At 31.1% G+C, this 13,522-nt stretch overlaps 1 protein-coding gene across 3 annotated transcripts in view; it reads left to right on the forward strand.

The window, feature by feature from the left end:
- LOC126887482 (proton channel OtopLc-like) overlaps positions 1-13,522 on the forward strand; it is a 105,886-nt gene that overhangs the window by 25,478 nt on the left and 66,886 nt on the right. Inside the window, exon 1 of one of the 3 annotated variants that reach the window (XM_050655049.1) lies at positions 3,408-3,594. The exons of 1 other annotated variant lie outside the window; for it this stretch is intronic. In XM_050655049.1, the coding sequence (XP_050511006.1) occupies positions 3,548-3,594 (47 nt within the window). In that variant the 5' untranslated portion in view covers positions 3,408-3,547. Of the gene's footprint in view, positions 1-3,407; positions 3,595-10,122; positions 10,271-13,522 lie in introns of those variants that run through there. One more of the 3 variants, XM_050655050.1, reaches the window with a different exon arrangement.

Consider the following 13,522-nt stretch of genomic DNA (forward strand, 5'->3'; position numbering starts at 1 on the left):
AAATTTTTTTTAACTAAATACGTATTTTCTGAAAATACAATTATTTATTTATTTATTTATTTATTTAACCTCCTTTAATACACAAAAATTGTTATTACATTAAAAGAGTGCTTACTACTGCTAAAAACTCATTCCTATATTAAGTACTAAACCTAAACAGAATAGAACATGTAAAAAAACACACTACAAATACGTCTAGACAAATAATTACATCTAAATACAAATAAATACATCTAAATACAAATAAATACATCTAAATAAAATTTTACGACAACTTTTGTATACTAGAAATTTGTTTCAGAAGCAACTTTTATTTGTTTCACAGAAGAATTTAAAAAGTCTATATCACAGTTAATTATCATATGGTTACATTCTTCTAACATCTTATTTATGGGTGAACAATCAGTCTTATTAGTTGAGAACAGTCGTTTGTTATTAATTCTTAAATGTGTTTTTGGAACATGAAATTTAATACTATTTATAAAAAAGCAATCTTTATATTTAATGTGATTTACAACATAGTATATAAAAAGGGCTGAATGAAAATGTCTTCTATTATCCAGTCGCTGAACTTTAAAACAAGTTAGCATAGCATTATAGGAAATCATGTAGGGATAGATACCAAACTTTCTGACATAAAGAAACCTCAAGAATCGTTTTTGAACCTTTTCAATCAGATCAACATTGAATTCGGCTTGTGGTGCCCATATAATAGAGGCATACTCCAAGTGAGGTCTTACCAGTGCATTGTATAATGATATTAGAGTTTCAGTTCTTTTAAAAAATTTTGAATTACGAATTATGAAGCCAAGAGTTCTGTATGCCTTTCCAATGATGATCCGATAATGTTCACTAAATCTCAAATTTTGCTGAAACATTATTCCAAGATCTTTGCAAGTGTTCTTTCTTTCAAGTACAGTGTTAGAAATTTTGTATTGGTTCTCTACGTATTGTATTTTTCGAGTGATAGTAAAAACATGACATTTAGAAGTGTTTAGAAACATTTTGTTGTCATCAAACCATTGACTTACTGAGTTCAGATCACATTGCAGCATCTCAGAGTCCTGTAGAGTTGAAATTTCTCGAAAAATCTTAAAATCATCTGCAAATAGCAGGCTTGTCGAAAACTTCACACAGTGAGGCAAATCATTAATAAATATAGCGAACAGAAGAGGACCCAAGTTGCTACCTTGTGGTACCCCTGATGTCGACATAAATGGCTTAGATAAACTATTCCCTACTTTGACTTGATTTAACCTATCAGAAAGGTATGACCTCAGAAACATACATGCTTCTGAATCAAAATTAAATTTGCTTAGCTTTTCAATAAGTATAGAGTGATCAACCTTATCAAAAGCTTTGGTGCAGTCGGTAAAAATTACATCCAGCTGAGTTTTATTATTTATGGCCTCTGCTGCAAAACTTGTAAAAACACACAAATTTGACACAGTGGACTTCCCTGGTAAGAAACCATGTTGTTCTGGACAGAACCTATCTCCAAAGTAATTCAAAATATTGTTATAAAGCACATTCTCGAATATCTTAGCAATTGAATTGATGACAGATATAGGCCTATAGTTCTCAATGTTACCAGCATTACCTGATTTAAATATAGGTGTTATAACTGCATGCTTTAAGCTATCTGGAAATTTACTTTGCTTTAGGGACAAATTAAAAATTAGTGTAAGAGGGACAGAAAGAGCCTCTGCACAACCTTTAAAAATGTATGCTGGTATACTGTCCTTACCTGTGGCTTTTTTTGGTTTTAGTCTTTTGATGCTTTGGAGAACATTCTCAACTGTTACTTTTGAAAAGTGAAAAGCCCCTTGATTCAGTGTACTATTTAGACTATTTGATCTTTGAAATACAGAGCCAAAATATTCTGCAAAAACTTATATAATAAATATACTTACAATCATAAAATGTATTAAAAAAAAAAACAAAAAAGAAAGTTTCTATTGGGACTCGAACCAGCGCTGATAAGAGCGGTTGGTATTGGAATTCATTCGCCTTCTCCGCTTAGCCACGGACACTATGTGTCATTATTTACGAAGATCGACTAACTAAACGGATTAAACTTGTGATATTTTGATATTTTGAAAATTGATCAAATTATTTTAATTTTGAATTGAAATGATTTAGAATTGAAAAAATACAACAAAACATAGAGTAAAAAAACAATATATTAGGTGAATATTGATAGAAATTTTGATGGTAATCAAATTATATAAATAAAAGTATTACATACTATGTATTTTGGCAGATCAAATATAATGGTTTATACCCATGATACATTAACAATTATTACGTACCTGTTGCTTTTAAGAACTATTTAAAAGTCACTACAATATTATAAACTTTTTTGTTTCTGTCCTCACAACAATAAAACTAATATATTATACATTTGTTTACCTTTACCTTTACCTCCAAACCACAGCTGCCATATCGGATAATTTTTGACATGTCATTTGAACATCCAATCAGAACAAAGTTATAATGCGCATGCGCCGGGCTGATAGGTTTTAACATATAAAAAAATCACCCTCTATCGCCGGTAAAGAAGTATAACTTCAAAAATCCTCCTAAAACTTTATATACTCGCATTAGAATTCGAAATATTTTTACGTAAAATATACTTACCTACCTACATATAACTAAAACTCACAATTGGCAACAATCTATTCTTTCAAATAGGCCAACAACTTAAACAACAACAACAAATATATAATAAATTAACTATCAATAAACACTACTTTCCTATGAAACAACAAAAACGAATTCTTAAATTAACACACTACTGCACTGAACAGATATCAATAAAGATGACAGAACATATTAGAGAAAATCTGACGCAGGTCCGTCAAAATGATAAGTTCATGATAAGTGGTCAAGTGATAATTTCTCTCTGTTACCTAATTAGTTATTTAGTTATAATATGTTCGATTTCTTGTTAGAAATAAAAAATTTTAGTAGTTCCAAGATTACACAAAATCTAGTCATGGGATAAGAAAGTTTATTTAAAGAAAGTTTATTTTTTTTCTTCTTAATGGCGGTACAGGCTCCTTTTTTCAATATTTTATTTAGTTATTGAGTAATTTCCACGTACTAACATATTTCTGAAATTGGGCTCTGTACCGCCATTCTTTATTATATTACGAATATGTATGCCAAATATCTCGACAAAATATTCAAAATTAGAGCCGTAATCTTGGACCGCGTTTGTTGATACCTGTTGATCGCTACTGTAGCCTCTTAATTCTTGTCACGTTTTTTAGATCATAAAATTATTATTTTATGGTTTATTGACTCAAATGCAGCAAATAATACGTCACATGCCAATGTCCAATACGGTGTCGATGTATGAATTTCTTTCTTTGAGTTTATTAATTTTTATGGCAAATGAAACTAACTACAGAGGTGATCAAAATAAGCAAGTGATAATATGTTGAACATACAAGAATAATTGATTGACGAGATACACATACATATCAATAGAGACTGACAATTTTATTCTGTAATTCAAAAACACAGTGAGTAAGGTTATGCTATGAGTGTCGCAGTGAGATATGATTTTGATATTGTTCGTTTTGTGGAGTAAGTTTTTTACAGTTACTTGTTTTGTAGATATTAGCAATAAAACTTATTTTTTGAGATCAATACATAATAATATTTTATTAGGTTTTGCTTATCTGCAATCTTTTAAATTATAGTTAAATTAAGAGTCATTGTAAAGCAACAATATTACTATTTAGTTTAGTAAGTAGCTCATAAATTCTGGCAAAGGAATTCCCTTTAAGCCAACGAAGGCAACTCCTGTCACTAAATTATGTTGCCAGAATTTTAGCAAACAATTAAAGGATCAGGAGGAAGAACAGTGAGTGTCTATCTGGAAGCAAATTCGGTAAAATGAAAAACAAAGTTACATATTCATCGTTTCTCCCCTTCGCGTCCAATCGTATGACGTGTTTTTAAGACAATTCTCATCGTTATTTTCCCTTGGCCTTTCCTAGGTTGATAGTACTCTTTCTAAGCTTGCGCAAGAATCACAAAATGACCAAAAAATTGATTTTCATCGCTTTCCCCTGACCATTGAATTCCCAAAGAAGATCCCAAAAATTATAGAGGTATAAATCTACTGAACACCGCACTTACCACAAACAAGAGTCCTAAGCAACAAAATCAATCAACTAACAACTTTATCAGATGAAAAACAAGGATTCAGATCCGGAAGATCCTGCGTAGACGCCGTATTTGTACTGAGACAAATCACAGAAAGCAGCACAGAAATAAACCAGCATATCTATGTTTTATAGACCTGATAAAGGCTTTCAATCGCATCCAAGTCGAAGACGTCTTACATTTATTTTATAGAAGAAACATACCAATAAATATAATACAAACCATCGAAAACATCTACTTTCATAATCGAATACAGGCAAAGATAAATGGAAAACTAACGCAGTTTATACCTGTACAAAGCGGAGTCAGACAAGGTGACTCATTAAGCCCTAATAGAAACAGTACGTAAAGGTCATGGTTATAGAATGGTGAAAAAATAAATCCAAGTATTATGTTTTGCAGACGACGCCGCATTAATCGCCGAGACAGAAGACCATCTCCAAATCTTAACACACATCTTCAATACAACAGCCAAGAAATACAATATGATAATATCAGCAGAAAAAACCAAATATATGACAAAATCTAAATACCCACTACGATGTATAATCGAATTTGATGGAAAAATAATAAAGCAGGAAGCAAGGTATATATATCTGGGAATATATATAACCAGTTACGGAGATGTTGAAGAGGAAGTACGACAACAAAGCTTAAAAGCAAGTAAAGTGGCGGGATCTCTTAATGACACAATCTGGAAGAACAAACACCTAAGACAAGACACAAAAGCAAGAATCTACAAAGCAGAAATTAGACCTTTATTAACGTACACGGAGGAGACAAGACCTGACACATCTAAAACGAGACGACTAGTAGAAACAACAGAGATGAAAATACTCCGACGAATATCAGGGAAAAGACTATTGGATAGGAAGAGGAGCGAAAACATAAGAAGATCATGCAATCTAGAAGACATAAATGGATGGGTGACAAAACGGAAACAGGAGTGGAAGAACACATTACTAAAATGGCAGAGGATAGGATAGTACGAATAGCACGAGATAAATCACCAAATGAACGAAGAAGTGTTGGCAGACCAAGAAAAAGATGGTGCGATAACTTAAACAATTTTGAGGATAATATTGAAGAAGAAACAGGCTTTAAAGCCTACATACAAGAAGGAAGAAGAAGAAGAAGAAGACCATTCAATTGCAACGAAGATTATTCAACTATTTTTTGCAAAATAATTTTTTTTTGTTTTTTTGCTAAAATTATTGTTTTTTGCACGAACAAAGTTTTTTGGATCATTCCAAACAGAAAAAGTCTTTAGTCACTTTTCTCTAAAACTGATAGATATTATAACCGATTAAAAATTTAAAAATTGCAAAATCGGCCATCTTTAACCTTCAAAAACTATGTGAAATACTGAAAATTTCAATGTTGCCAAGGTAGATAGATATTCTTTAAATATCGATTGATGAAATCCCGAAGAGTTTTTTGCAATAAAATATCGAAAACCCCTTTGCTTTTTAATTGCTAATATGCGTAAATATGTAGAAAAATATTCTGATTAAATTTTTTTACGCCATCTTGCTTGAAAAGGTCTCTTTAACAAATTTTCATGTTAACAGGATCAAAGGCAGTCAAACATTTTTTTAACGTTTTTTTTTTGTTTCTAAAACTAATCATTCCAAATAAAAAAGATCTCGAATGACTTTTCTCTAAATGTGATAGTTTTCGAGATATAAATGGTTGAAAATTTAAAAATTGCATAATCGGTCATTTTTAACCCTCAAAAACTACGTGAAAAGCCGAAAATTTCAATGTTACCAAGGTACGCAGATATTCTATGAGCATCGATTGATGAAATCCCGAAGAGATTTTTGCAATACAATATCGAAAACCCCTTTGTTTTTTAATTGCTAATTTTTGACGCTGGCAACATGCAAATTTGTTAATAAGGAACGTTTTCATCAACCGATGTTTAAAGAATATCTAACTACCTTGGCAACATTTAAATTTTCAGTTTTTCACATAGTTGATGAGGGTTAAATATGGCCGATTTCGCAATTTTTAAATTTTTAATCGCTTATATGTCAAAAACTATCAATTTTAGAGAAAAGTCAGTAAAGACCTTTTCTGTTTGGAATGATCCAAAAAACCGAAAAAAACTTTGTTCGATGTAAAAAAAAAATAATTTTAGGAAAAAAAAACGTTCAAAAAAATATTGACTCACTTTTAGATCTGGCAACATGCAAATTTGTTAAAAGGGGTTCTTTTTGAGTACATACAGGGTGTCCCAAAAGTAGTGGAACGGTCGAATATTTCGCGAACTAAACATCGGATCGAAAAACTGAAAAATACGTGTTCAATCATTTTCAAAAATCTATCCAATGACACCAAACACCAACCCCCACTACACCCCCTGGAGGTGGGGTGGGGGGTAACTTTAAAATCTCAAATGGAAACCCCTAGTTTTTCTTGCAGATTTGGATTCGTTACGTAAAAGTAAGCAACTTTTATTCAAAACATTTTTTCGAACTGTGGATAGATGGCGCTATAATTTTGAAACACGATTTATCCTGATACCATAGGTAAATTATAGAAACGGTCTAATATCTCGAGAAATACACTTCCAAATGAGAAACCAAAAAAAAAAGGTTTTTAATACTTTTCGAAAACCTATCGAATAACACTAAACATGACCCTCCAACCCAACCCCTGGAGGTGGGGTGGGGGGTAACTTTAAAATCTTAAATAGCAACTCCCACTTTTTATTACAGATTCGGATTCGGCATGAAAAATTAAGCAACATTTATTCGAAACATTTGTTAGAATTGTTGATAGGGCGCTTTAATTGGAAAAATACGATTTATTAGCGCCATCTATCAGCAATTTTAAAAAATGTTTCGAATAAATGTTGCTTCATTTTTCATGACGAATTCGAATCTACAATAAAAAGTGGGGGTTGCTATTTAAGATTTTAAATTTACCCCCCACCCCGTCTCCAGGGGGTGGGTGGGAGGTTCATTTTTGGTGTTTATCGATAGGTTTTCGACAAATATTAAAAACCTGTTTTTTTAATTCTCATTTGGAAGTGTATTTCTCGAGATATTAGACCGTTTCTATAATTTACCTATGGTATCAGGATAAATCGTGTTTCCCAATTATAGCGCCATCTATCCACAGTTCGAAAAAATGTCTTGAATAAAAGTTGCTTACTTTAACGTAACGAATCCAAATCTGCAAGAAAAACTAGGGGTTTCCATTTGAGATTTTAAAGTTACCCCCACCCCCACCTCCAGGGGGTGTAGTGGGGGTTGGTGTTTGGTGTCATTGGATAGATTTTTGAAAATGATTGAACACGTATTTTTCAGTTTTTCGATCCCATGTTTAGTTCGCGAAATATTCGACCGTTCCACTACTTTTGGGAGACCCTATATAATATACATATAACATACCACCCTATATAATATACATATATGAATTTTAATTTAGTTATGGGTTTTATCTTTAAGTTTATTATTTTTATCAAATTTAATGGTGTGTCCTTATCTACATACATTACCCAAACCTATGGACGCGAACTATTAGAAAAATCTAGGAAGATTAAAAAGGCTATTTTCAAACATCGACGAAGTGAACTCGACATTAAATTCCTCGTCACTTGCTTGGATAAAAATGTGGTACCGACATTTTTAAATTTTAAAGTGGCAAATAAATTTCTTCAGAACTCTGGAACCAGAAGATCAGCTCAACGTGACCTGATAAGACAAGAAATCGACCGACACCATCGACGTTCCAAACATTTCCAAAAAGAAGCCCAAGAACAAAACGTCATATTTAAAAGTACAATATCTTTTCTTGATTATCTTTGGATTTCATCCTGTTGGAACAGTTCCATAAAGAAACGGCTCACAAAAACATCTTTAATACAGAAAAAAAAACTAAGAAAATTATTAGGATCATTCATTGGATCCGCTGAAGAAGTAATTTTTAACTTTTCCACATATGTACTTAATGAAACTGAGAAACGTGTTTTATCCAAAGGCTTAAATTATGCTTTAGCTCCCCAAAGAATGAACATATAATATAGTCCGGTTCTCTTCTACCGTGAGGTATGGAGAAAATACTTTGAGTAAGACTGCAAAAAATCCGAATCAGAATATTTTTCCTAGCGGATGCGCAGTGGCTTTCTTAACTAGTATTGAAAAGTCCAACTCGAATATTTAGTTCCGGTTTTGATGTCATTTCCGTTTAAAAAAAAAAGAATGTGTGTGTACTTTGTACGCACTTAAGAAGTTACACTTCTATTATATGATTTAAACAAAATTAATATACTTTTTATTTATATTTTATTTAAATATTAAACTAATTTATACTTGCTACTTCTCAAACATTTTTATTAAAACAGTGCCAAAAATTAAAATAATAAAAGAATAAAACACACACAAACACATTAAAAATGCCACAAATGATTTCTGAACATTAATTGTCGGAAAATTTTTTAACTAAATACGTATTTTCTGAAAATAAAATTTTATAATAAATATACTTACAATCATAAAATGTATAAAAAAATAAAAAAATAAATGTTTTTATTGAGATTCGAACCAGCTATCAGCGCGGTTGGTATATTGGGGTTCATTCGCCTTAAACGCTTAGCCACGAAGACAATGTGTCATTATGTGCGAAGATCGACTAACTAAACGGATTAAGCTTTTGACATTTTTGAATTAAATTAAATTATTTTGATTTTGAATTGAAATGATTTATAATTGAAAAAATACAACAAAACATAGAGTAAGAAAACAATATATTAGGTGAACATTGATAGAAATTTTGATAGTAATCAAATTATGTAAATAAAAGTATTACATACTATGTATTTTGGTAGGTTCAAATAGGTAGGTACCTATGATACATTTACAATTATTACGTACCTGTTGCTTTTACTATTTAAACTATTTAAATGTCACTACAATTATAAACTTTTTTGATTCTGTCCTCACAACAATAAAACTACAGTATTTCTCATGATCATCTTTCAGTGCGTCACAGTTTTTCGATTTCTTTCTAACGCATTAAATTGTATGTGACACAAAAAAAGGCACGTCGGTGATTACATTTCGTCGGTGACATTTTTATAACATTTCTTCTAGTTATTCTAGTTGTCGATAGATGGTGCCATAATAAAAAAATAATTTTTTTTTAATTAGATAATAATATTACAAATATAATCTCTATAATTTATAAGACTATACAAATCAAAGAAAATACCATTTTATAAATGCAAGAAACACATTTGATTTGTTTTTATTCCAAATTGAAAATAAAATGTGACAACTGTCAGATTTAACTAAAATGTCATGTTAGAATAAATGTCATAAATGTGTATTATCACGGACTTACCCTTTTTCCTATCATTTGTTACGCACTGAAAAATGATCATGAAAAGGACAATAATATATTATACATTTGTTTACCTTCATATTGAACAATTATTTATTATTGACAGACCATTTCAACACCCAATCAGAGCCCGTATAACGACTAATACCATACTGTCGGTGTGCGCATGCGCGCATATCAATATAAATTCACCCTCAATCTCAATCGCGCCTAAAGAAGTATAACTTCAAAAGTATGACCGGAAGTTTGGTAAAAATGACTCAAAATGAGTGAAATTGCATATCAATCGACGCAAAGCACGAGTTCAAATATTGACTTCCAGTTCTAATATTTTCGGTCACATTTGGTGAAAATCTAGGACTTACGAATTACCAATAATTACTTGCTTTAAAATTTTTCTTTTTTAAACATTTCATGTGATCAATTTTGACGTATTGTAATATGCTTAACGAACCTGTAATTTATTCAAGACCACAAGAAAAGACAATTGCAAGGCCACATTCTGTTTAAAAAACCAAAATTATATTTACTGAACACTTAGAACTATAGTGTGAGTAAAGAAAACAGTTCGACAGATTGATAAATCTTAATACGCGTTTTGTTATATCACAGTCTATCGATTTGCATGATGAGCTCCTGTGGTAAAACCGTATTTGCTGCTATATACTTTAATGAGAGTTGTCAGTATTTATTTTGTGCATCTTTAATATACTTAATCATAGAAAATGTGTATCTTAAGGTAAACAGCTTAATACTACTAATATAACTTATTTACTTAATTTTATAATGTCCGGATGTGACGTTCATATAATTTGGGGACCAGTAACGGGCTACGACGTAGTTCTTAGTTGGTCAGCCACAAATCTTCGAGGATATACCGATGAGGACAGTTTCTGTATGTAAGATGTTCTCTATTCTGCATTTCTCCACAGTCACAGTTCATATCATCTTGGTGTATTTTACCATGTTTGATTTTACTGGAGTGACCCTTGTTCCTATCATATTTATAGTTTTTCACGTTTTAAAGTCCACGATTTTTTAACCGTAACTTTTTTATTTTTTATTTTGGAAAGTTTGGTAAAAAAGAATTTTCTAGGTCTTATAAGATCTTTAAGTCTATTAATGTTAAATCTTTTTAAAATCCTCAGTCGCAAAAAGAGGTGACATTGAAAAGGTTGGTAAAGGTGGTTTTTGCATGTTATTACAAGATGTAATTGTCAATAGCTCATTCAATTTTTGCGGTAGAAAATATTTTTTCAAACTAGGTTCTTAAGAATTAAATAAGCTACAATTTCATATTGAAATATTTTTTTGTAAATCTGATGCTAATCTTTGTATTCTGAAGAAAAGGCAATTTTTTCCGATCTACAAAAAATCGTTATTCGCTTTTAACTCCTTTTTTTTTTAAAACTGATTATTCTAAGCCGATCAAACTTCTAGAATCTATTAACAATACATAAATGAAGAAGACCAAATAAGGTCAACGACTAATTTTAATCAGAGTCGTGATTAGGAGGATGCTTCCCATCACTTTTTCGCTGAAAATAATATTGACTGACATTCTTTTCATTATGTCACTTAATTTTTGAGCTAGAGACTTTTTTTTTATTTCTGAAGATAGATATTTTTAAATTATTTAAATTAGTTTCAACAAGTTATCCTCGAAAAATGCATAGTTTTTCCGTCTTTTGACTTTGAAACTACAATATTTAGCATTTGACGAAGAAGAGCTAACATATAATAAAGTATACCTCGATTACTATTGGTCTTAAAAGAAATTAAAAAAAAAGTTTTTGTTTATTTCTTTAAAATGTACATTTTTGATAAGTAAAGTTGTTTTGATAAAACGAAAACTTTTGGAGTTATTAGCAGAAAACTTATTAAGAACATTGATTTTTCCCGATATAAAACTAACACTTTCGATAGCGAATAAATCGACGATAAATTGAACTACGCAGACGACCAGGTGGTAGTTGCCCAAGATAAGGAAGACTTAGAATATATGACAAGAAAATTGATGGAAGAATACAGGAAATGGGGTTTAGAGGTAAACATAAGGAAAACACAATATCTACACATCGGTAACCAAATACAACAAGAGGACCTAGATCTTGACGGAAGTGACTACATCAGGGGTTGTACAGATTATATATATCTAGGGATTAAATTAACAAATAGTGGAAGAACGGAATCCAGTATAGATGATAGAGTGACGAAGGCTAGAAAGGTTACTAGAGCCCTAAACCCTGTCTTATGACAACATAACATAAATTTAAATACAAAAATGAGGATTTACGACGCTATTCTGAAACCAATTTTAACGTATGGCTCCGAAGTGTGGCAAATGACAAAAAAATCCGAAAATAAGCTGCTTACTACTGAAATGGATTTTTTTAGAAGATCTGCCAGAATATCGAGATGGGATCATGTTCGAAATGAACAGATCAGAGAAAAAGTAGGTAAGCAGAAAACAATAGTGGACGAGGTACAACGAAACCAACTTACTTGGTATGGACACGTCCAACGAATGGGAGATGAAAGATTACCAAAAATTACAATGAGATGGATACCGCCAGAAAAACGGAAAAGAGGAAGGCCACCGACCTCCTGGAAACAAGGAATTACAAAAGCCATGTCAGAAAGAAATCTTCAAGAAAGAGACTGGCTAGATCGACAGGCTTGGCGATTGGGTACCGGAAGGCGTAGAACGCTATAGAACCGGTTATATATATATATATATATATATATATATATATATATATATATATATATATATATATATATATATTGATGTGATCTTGATTATTGATATGAGATAATATTCTTATATGTCACTTAATTTAATCAATGTATTAATACTAATCTAATTAATTAACCAGATCACATATCAATATGTTTTCAATCTCAGGGCGAATTATAAATTAATTACTTACTTTCGTGGCTTCTAAATATTTCTTAATGGTTCCTAATCGGGATAGAAAAGAAAAGAGTAAAAAAAATACACATATGGGTTACAATTATAATCAAAATATTTTTTATTTTATTTAAAAGGCAATCAATGCTTAATATTTGCTATTTCTTATTATTCTTAAACATAACATTTACAAATGGGAATCTTATTTCCTTTTGGTTTTCAATTGAAAGTTTTTATTAACATTTAACTATTAGGAGTTATTAGGAACAACTCTATTTAAGTTTGATGAAGCTTTTCTGATATTATTGATTATGTTATTCAATTTTTTATGTGGAATTTAATACGAAAAACCCATACATTCATGTCCAAACAAATGAGACTGACCTTTTCCTGGTGAACTGAAAATGTCCTCACACAAGACCCGTTTCCTGCTATCCTTGGCTGCGATCAAACCTCGTCCTGGCTTCCAGTAATGTTCTCCTTTGAAAAACTAGCTCGTATAGCTCTCGTTCCTGCGTCTGTCGTGATGCTGTGTTCTACCTATCATCTATTTCACTGAGTTTTATTTAGCATAGGCTAATGATCGACCTTCCGAGAAGAACGATAATGGTACGCGTCATTCACTTTGTTTATCTAAGCACATTGTTCCGAGTTTCGTACGCTTATTCTAATCACTTCTTAAAATTAAATATAACAATTTGTTGTATACAGGTTGTTCTAAATTTATATGCCCGAGGTTGAGAAAATTAAAAATATTTTATATTAAAGTGAATTTTGTTTATAATTATCAAAATTTAATTTTCATATCAAATAGAAATATAACAAATCCCCGCCTTGTATTCGATAAAATTTATCTGCATTTTTAAATAAATTTTCTCGAGGCAAAACCAACTCCCTGTATATTTCCTTACTTTAATCTACGTCTTATATCCTAACTTACTATCTACTTCATGTAATTCTGTCTTTTATTCGTGATATTTGTATACATCGTGAATATTATAAATTCCTCGGATCTTTTCCGAGTTCCTGTGCCTCAACTCATAACTATTTATCCCATTTTCATTATTCACTATGTAC

The sequence above is a fragment of the Diabrotica virgifera genome, chromosome 6 (genome assembly GCF_917563875.1).
Source record: "Diabrotica virgifera virgifera chromosome 6, PGI_DIABVI_V3a".
NCBI lineage: Eukaryota > Metazoa > Arthropoda > Insecta > Coleoptera > Chrysomelidae > Diabrotica > Diabrotica virgifera.